Source organism: Etheostoma spectabile, chromosome 21 (assembly GCF_008692095.1).
Source record: "Etheostoma spectabile isolate EspeVRDwgs_2016 chromosome 21, UIUC_Espe_1.0, whole genome shotgun sequence".
Classification (NCBI taxonomy): domain Eukaryota; kingdom Metazoa; phylum Chordata; class Actinopteri; order Perciformes; family Percidae; genus Etheostoma; species Etheostoma spectabile.
Genome location: NC_045753.1, coordinates 14,853,052 through 14,861,610, shown reverse-complemented (window position 1 = coordinate 14,861,610; position 8,559 = coordinate 14,853,052). Strand labels below are relative to the sequence as shown.

At 40.9% G+C, this 8,559-nt stretch overlaps 1 protein-coding gene across 4 annotated transcripts in view; it reads left to right on the top strand.

Moving 5' to 3' along the window:
- Positions 1-8,559, top strand: part of mta3 (metastasis associated 1 family, member 3) — a 31,638-nt gene that overhangs the window by 5,928 nt on the left and 17,151 nt on the right. For all 4 annotated transcript variants that reach the window (XR_004327361.1, XM_032503246.1, XM_032503247.1 and 1 more), the window contains exons 3-8: positions 578-671; positions 4,042-4,168; positions 5,078-5,141; positions 5,678-5,795; positions 7,816-7,918; positions 8,412-8,511. Coding sequence is in view for 3 of the 4 variants with exons in the window: in XM_032503246.1 (XP_032359137.1) it covers positions 578-671; positions 4,042-4,168; positions 5,078-5,141; positions 5,678-5,795; positions 7,816-7,918; positions 8,412-8,511 (606 nt within the window). In the remaining variant the exon portion in view is untranslated. The remainder of the gene's footprint in view (positions 1-577; positions 672-4,041; positions 4,169-5,077; positions 5,142-5,677; positions 5,796-7,815; positions 7,919-8,411; positions 8,512-8,559) is intronic.

Sequence of the window (8,559 nt, the reverse complement as noted above, 5' to 3'; positions counted from 1 at the left end):
TTAATACAAATTTTTACCTGGGGTGTCAAAACTTTCAAGCCCCACTGTAAGTGATAAATGGGTGGACAAAATTACAGGAACACCCTGCAGCATGATGCAATGTAACACAGTAACAGAGAATGGGTAATTTAACTTGATATTTTAGGTTTTACATTTTTGTGGCCTTAGTTTCTGGGGGTGGTGCATGTATTGCAATATATTATGAGGTGTTCCTGTTATTTTGTACATATTTTTCAGGTGAACACTCACATTTGCGCTTGCCTACAAGCGTTCTAGAAAAGCAGCAGAAGTTGGAAGCAGTTTTCTCAAACCTCATACCACCACATCCTTTCACTCTCCATTAGTCACATAATTTAATACTGGCTGAGGCTTTGAGTCTGTCAGCCTAATTATCCAGCTAGACAATCAATCAATCATATGATACAAAGCGCTGTCGCTGCCATGGTCAGCCTGTCATATCAGCATAGCTTGACGAGCACACAAAGTAGCCAGGTCTCTTGGGAAATTAGAGGTTTGTGCAGGGAGGTGTTGCTACTGCTTTCAATCAACCTGGATCTCTCTACTCTCTCTGTTTCAGACAGCAAGTGGGAACGTGGAGGCCAAGGTGGTTTGTTTCTACAGAAGAAGAGACATCTCCCACAGCCTCATCCAGCTTGCAGACAAACATGCAAGTGAGTAGTAACTCCTGTTGCACAATAAAGCCCCTTTCACACATGCACTGCAACCCTGAAATTATCACATTACCCAAAGGCGCTGTATGTGAGAAGGCTAATGTTCGAATGAGTTCGAAGGAAAGTTAAATGGACTTTACCCTGCCAGCTCCGTAGTACAATGTCTGTATAATGTCCGAAGGAGCCCACATGTGAATAACAAGTTGGAGAATTTGCAGCCAATTATTGTGGGCGTGTTGATGATGTTTCTCTCATGCAGCTGATGCAAAACCAGAAGAAAACAAACATCTGGGTAAAAAATAAGGGTGATTTACACAATCCCCAGACAAACCCAATGAACGGCAAGAGAATCTGTTGTTTATGACGAACCAGCTATGTGACTGCGGTGTAATCTGCGTCATGTCCTACTCTCTCAACGCTTTATCCAGTCATGTCTTGATCAAATGATCTCCTATTGTATGCTACGTGTGTAAAAGGGCAATTTCGGACATTGTCTGGAGCTCATATGAAGAAAGTGGCTTCTTTTTTTTCAGGTGTCACATGTGACAACCTTTCAAGCAAATCAGTTTTGTAAGACAACATAATTTCTTCAGAATTTGCATATTAATATACATCAAATTCAAATGGAGAGCTGACATTATTAGTGCGTCGCCGTGTCGTGTAGTTACATTTTTTGAGAGGTGCACGTCGGCTATGGTGGGTACCGGCGTAGACACAGAAGGGTCTGCAGGGTACGCGTCGATTCGATAAGGAAGTATAAAACAGCTTTTAGTGTTACCAAGTAATGTTGCGTTCAGATCAATATGCCCATCTGTTGTTGCTTGCTACCATCTGTTGGGCTTCAATTTGCCATATTATGCTTCAGCATATATTGTTAGCCTACAGTACCTTTGAGGTTATTCTGGAGAATATTCTAAACAGTATTTGTCATTGTTTTGGATTGTTGCAATAAAAATAAACGTTAGCGTTCGCCCCATGTTGGTCTGAGTTCTGCAGCGGCTCTGGTTTGGCCCTTTGCTGCGTGTCATCCCCCATCTCTTTCCCCCTTTCATGTCTATCCACTGTCACTTCATAATAAAGGGGAAAGCATCCCCCCAAAAAACTATGGACTATCATGTGATTCATCACAACTCAAGTTTTGAATTGATTGACAGCCCCAATATTTGTTAAGTAATTGTTGATTGCAGCCTTACTCAAATGTATTTACAAATTTGAGAATCTGTGAATTTGGTATCTTTTCCTTCCTAAATGATATAATGAAGCTATCATTAAAATTGTTGATCAATTCGTAAGTAAGGACGGACGTTATGCAGCAGTCTGAAATTGTATGGTTTTCATTTGCATTTTCAGCCTTACTTGGTGAGGGAAAATGTCATTATGGGCCTTCTGCTGAATGTCAGTTTCCCACTTAGCACACCCTGTACATATAGCAACATTTACTGTCAATATGATGTTTTTTTTCATGACGACCACAAGTGCAACCATGTAGTCACATGAATAGGCACTTGAGTGTGAAAATATGCCTCTACTTATATATCCCATTTATTTCTCAATTACTTATTACTGGAAGGGAATGAATTGGAGTGCATCTCCTATCTATGAGGAGAAGAATGAAGGAAAGGAAAGTGTTGTTAGTACAATAACACCAGTTCTGTATTGGAAGCCTTTTACCTGTTCCCAGTGATGTTTAACTTTGTCTTTTGGTTACAATCAACACAGAAAATGATCAACAACATTTAAATATAATTGTTTATAGTGTGTGTGTGTGTGTGTGTGTGTGTGTGTGTGTGTGTGTGTGTGTGTGTGTGGTGTGTGTGTGTGTGTGTGTGTGGGGTGTGGGGTGTGTGTGTGTGTGTGTGGTGTGTGTGTGTGTGTGTGTGGTGTGTGTGTGTGTGTGGGTGGTGTGTGTGTATTAAAGTTTACTTGACTAAGAATCAACACTGATAGGAAAGGTAGCAATGTCTTGTGTGGCTAAATACTATTCTCTCTGTTTGGTCAAACTGTTTGTGGATAACCAGTTTTACTCATTTGGCTTGACTCTTTAAACATAAGCAACTAAGCTCAAAAATGGAAATCACAGAGTTTAGAGGGACATATGCACTCATCGCAGCACCATATCAATTTCACAAGCTAACTGGAGTCAGTCGTCTACCAGCTGCTCAGCAGAAAAGATTTAGCACTGCCTACCACTTACCACTGCAAAAAAAAAAAAAAAATAGTATGGCTTGGATTAGTTTAGGAGGAAAACAAAAAGACAGGCACAATCTGATTTACAGAAATGAAGCACAATGTGCAGAGTTTGTAGGAGTCAAAGCTGACATGTCTGCACTTATAACCAAACTACAAAATCAAACTAGAAAGGCACCAAGAGCATAGATCCCCGCCAAGGCATGCCCTATCTCACAATGTTAATGCAATGTGAATTTTTTCAATTACTCTGACACCATTTGAATGCGGCACAAATATCATCTCTAACTATGTTAACAAAGGTAAAAAAAAAACAAAATTGTGTTTTTAGATCCACTCCAAAATTGAATGGGCACTTTCTTGGCCCATGCAACACTCTTCCATCATGTGTCATGAAAATTGGGCCAGAAATTGTTTTGTAATCCTGCTGACAGAAACAAACCAACTGACAAAACAAAATATAACCTTCTCGGCGGAGGTTACTATTTATATTATTTATAAGTTTTGAGATGCTAAACTATCAATCTGTTGCTCTGAATGTTTATTCTAAATTTCAGAAGGGAGCAACAGTGCTCTAAGAATGCCGATATAGATACCTAGGAAGCAAGCAGATCAGAAAACAGCGAGGCTGTGTCCACTTCATGCAACAGTTAGTCATGTATGCAGAGGTGGAAATGGGGAATCTGGGGATCTGAAAGATTTTCTAACGCTGTGAATCAGTACTAGTGCCAAAACTAGAGAGTGAAAACAAGTGATGTTTGTAATCTTAGTATATGTCTGGACCGTGCAACACTGACTTAAATGTGTTTTTGCTGCATGTCATGTGCTGACTTGGCTGGAGCTAATACAGTATTTATGGGCAGAAACTGTTTTTAAAATTAAATTTCTGGTAGTAGTCCTGAGCATAATAGCTTGGGTGTTGTTAATGGATGGCAGCAATAGTTTGTGATTGCAAAGCCCTCAAGAGCCATTTTACCAGCCTATTGTATTAGACCTGAGGATAGCACAGTTATAACAAATATCATTAAGTGGTGTTTTAATATGAATCCCTGGAGATAAATGGATGAATTTGTCTGAAACCATTTGTGACTTTGATGATGTGGTGGTCTGTTCTTTTCTGTCACGGGCAAGCCACTGTCATGTTTCTTGTGTCATTTTTTTCTCTCATGTGTGCCTTTTGCAGAGGAGTTGGAAGAAGAGAAGGAGAGCCCAATAGAGACAGACCTTACAGAAAAACAGAAACACCAGCTTCGCCACAGAGAACTCTTCCTCTCCCGGCAGTATGAGAGTCTACCTGCGACACACATCAGGTACAGTACAAAGACACACACACACGCATGAACACACGTGAAATTTGAAAAACTCAAACAGGGTTGCCGTGTTGCGGGGCACCACGAGACAGCCATAGTTGACTCTCCAATGGCTTTAGTCGTCTAGACACACGCTGCTCTTTTACCAGTCAACCTAATATAGATCCTAGAATGTAGTCACGGAACAAGTCTCAACCAAGCACAAGCAAGGTGGATGGGGCCAGGCCAGATCCAGAATTCCAGAAAGGTTGGATGTGCTACCAACACAACAAAATATTGGTCATAACAGAGTAGATTACATACTTTAATAAGTGTCTGTAGTGAGACTTAAAGTTGTAATGGCACTGCCCAACGTGATAATTTCTCTTCTTTTTGGTGTTCCTCCTGTTCTAGTATGATCTGATAAAGTACAGGGCAAAAGATGAACCAGTAAAAGTCAGAATGGGACTGGGGATGAGGATGGGAGAAGGAATGTTTTTGTTTTTTGTTTAATCTGCTCAATAAATGTAACTTCTGAGAGAGAGGAGGAGAGGATGTTTTTAGTTTTCCTTAATACTTTACCTTATGAAACAAACATGCTTGATTATTGTAGATCTTGTTTCATAATTTTTCACATACACTTAAACACTTGCCGGTTAAAACAAGAAAGTTGCTGCTAAAATAGGTAAGTGGCTGGTAGATTTTCAAATCCACCAGCTACAGTAACAGGTGAACAAAAAGGTTCTTACACACACACACACACACACACACACACACACACACACACCCCATCTGTAGGCACTGCCCATGGATAGTCACTCATCCAGCCATGAACAGACAGTGCTGCTCATTTACTGTGTCTGTGTGTTACATGGTGCTTGTTCCCTTTCTCTCTCTCTCTCTCTCTCTCTCTCTCTCTCTCTCTATTAGGGGGAAGTGCAGTGTCGCATTATTGAACGAGACTGAAGCTGTTCTTTCGTACCTTGACAAAGAGGTGAGCCAGAGAACAGAAAACTTGTCATCTCTTACTGGTTTTTGGTCCAACAAACAACTCAAGACTAAAACTATTACATTTATTATAACGTAATGCAAAGAAATAAGCAAATGATCAAATATTTAAGATGCTAGAAGTAAAGTATATTAGGATTTCTACCATTGAAAAATTACCTGAAGACTATTTGGTTATTAAAATAGTTGCATATTGTTTTTCTGTTGATTGGCTAATTGTTCATTTGTTTCAGCTCTATTTTTCAGTGGCAGCATTTATCCTCATTTACTACTAAAACTTCACCTTTTTGATTTTGATTTTGGCCTATTACGTTTTTTTCAGAAATTACAGTAAAGATTATTATTCTAACAGCTGGGATTCACAGGTTTACCTGCAGAATTTCTTGCAGCTCTTTCATCAGCATTTCACACTGGGAGTCAAGTTTAAGGTTCAATTTTACAATAGATAAGTTTGACATTAAAACCTTTTTGTAAAAGCCCTGTAGCTTAAAATATGGAGGCTGATTGGTGTGTTCTTTTCAGGATACATTTTTCTACTCACTGGTGTACGACCCAACACAGAAGACCCTGCTGGCCGACAAAGGAGAGATCAGAGTGGGGCCACGCTTTCAGGCAGATGTACCTGAAATGCTACAAGAGGGTCAGTCAGAAAGCGGGATTTATTTAATTACACCTAATGGCTTTGTTGTTTACAACCGTGTCAAAATGGATACACACCTTGAGTGTGCATGTTTGAGATAGTTCTCAAAGAGTTACAGTGGGGAAATGCAACTTCCTCTGTGGACCGATGAGAATATGCACGCTATTTGTTCTAATAATGGAGACAATAGCTGCTTTCTATCATTGTTGAAGAAAAGTAAAAGGAGGTTTAGTTGGAGTTAAAACACGAGTAAGACCTTGATTATAGGGTACACCCAGCTGACATGAGCGGTTGATATTGCAGCATGATTTAATTTTAAGCCTCTTTCACACTTGCAGCTTGACATTACCAAGTATTGATGGTAATTAAAGTCCAGAAAAGTTGACCACCTTACAGCTTGAGTGGGGAAAGTAAAAAAATGACTTGCTAGTGTAATCAAAAGTTGTAAATTGTGTGTTCAGCACACAAATTTTTTGACAGATTTTGGGCTTGTAGTTTTGCTACTTTTTGCCCTCTTAAAAGATGTTGAGTTAAAAGTCATATTTATTTAACCATATTGGACAATAAGATGGACCTACTACTGTACATGAAAACAAACATGTACAAAGTAAATAGTTGAAGAAACCAACAAAACCAACCCTCTTCTGTCCAGAACCTTTATATACACTCACTGGCCACTTTATTAGGTACCCCATGCTATACGTTTGTACCCCCTTTTGCCTTCAGAACTGCCTCAATCTTCGTGGCATAGATTCAACAAGGGGCTGGAAGCATCCTCAGGAGTTTGGTCCATATTGACATGATGGCATCACACGTTGCCGCAGATTTGTCGGCTGCACATCCATGATGCGAATCTCCCGTTCCACCACATCCCAAAGATGCTCTTGGATTGAGATCTGGTGACGGTGGAGGCCATTGGAGTACAGCGAACTCATTTTCATGTTCAAAACCAGTCGTGTGATGATTCCGCTTTATGACATGGCACATTATCCTGCTGAAGTAGCCTCAGAAGTTGGGTACATTATGGTCATAAAGGGATGGACATGGTCAGCAACAATACTCAGGTAGCTGTGGCGTTGCAACGATGCTCAATTGGTACCAAGGGGCCCAAAGAGTGCCAAGAAATATTCCCCAACCATACACCACCACCACCACCTGAACCGTTGATACAAGGCAGGATGGATCCATGCTTTCATGTTGTGACGCCAATTCTGACCCTACCATCCGACTGTCGCAGCAGAAATCGAGACTCATCAACCAGGCAACGTTTTTTCAATCTTCTATTGTCCAATTTCGATGAGCTTGTGCAAATTGTAGTCCAGTTTCCTGTTCTTAGCTGAAAGGAGTGGCACCCGATGTGGTCTTCTGCTGCTGTAGCCCATCTCCTCAAAGTTCGACGTACGGTGCATTCAGAGATGCTCTTCTGCCCACCTTGGTTGTAACGGGTGTTTATTGGAGTCACGTGTTGCCCTTCTATCAGCTCGAACCAGTCTGGCCATTCTCCTCTGACCTCTGGCATCAACAAGGCATTTCCCCCACAGAACTGCCGCTCACTGGATGTTTTTTTCATTTCGGACCATTCTCTGTAAACCCTAGAGATGGTTGTGCGTGAAAATCCCGTAGATTAGCAGTTTCTGAAATACTCAGACCAGCCCTTCTGCACCAACAATCATGCCACGTTCAAAGTCACTCAAATCACCTTTCTTCCCCATACTGATGCTCGTTTTGAACTGCAGGAGATTCTCTTGACCATGTCTACATCCTAAATGCACGGAGTTGCCGCCATGTGTTGGCTGCTTAGAAATTAAGTGTTAACGAGCAGTTGGACAGGTGTACCTAATAAAGTGGCCGGTGAGTGTATATGTGGACCTTTACAGATAGAGGCAGATTGTTTACAGATTAAACAACTAGCGCAACCAAAAAAGGTAGAGCAATCTCGCAACACACAAATTATTCTTTGCTTCCTTCGGCTTCAAGCTGCCATGCTGTCTGTAAGCTGTTGCCTCTGTGTGTCCTGCAGGTGAGGCAGACGACAGGGACCAGTCCAAGCTGGAAGAGAAGCTGTGGTATCCAGAGTGTCCACTTACCAGCAAACAGATAGACCAATTCCTAGTGGTGGCACGGTAAGACCTTTCACCTCTGATGTCTACAGTTACAGGATGTTATGAACCTCAAGTCTAGAGCTGCAACTGCTTAAACTCAGTAACAGACAAATGGAATAAATGGAACAATTTGTATTAAGAGAATAAGTAAGCTTAAGCTTACGTCATTCAGGGCCTCTGTTTGTGGATGACAATGCAAATAAATTGCGAATGTAATACATTCATATTGTTGTTATTTGAGGGAAAGCTCCAAAGTATGCCTCATTATTTTCATTATTGTGATAGACATGATCAGTTCAATGTGACAACATTTTTTTGCTTCCTATTAAACATATTCAGCACTATGCAGCTTTGTCTGTTTTTATATCTGTAAAGCAGTAAACAAAAACAATGAGCCCTTCTAACGAGGATTGTTACTTTTGCAGTGGTGAACCGGTACATGAATCTCACTGTATTTCTTTATATACATATATATATTCTGCAAGTTTGTTTGTGTTTCTGTGTCATTTTCCAGGGCGGTTGGGACCTTTGCTCGAGCGTTGGACTGCAGCAGCTCGGTTAGACAGCCAAGCTTACACATGAGTGCTGCTGCTGCCTCACGAGATATCACACTGGTGAGTTGGACCCACACACACACACACACACACACACACACACACACA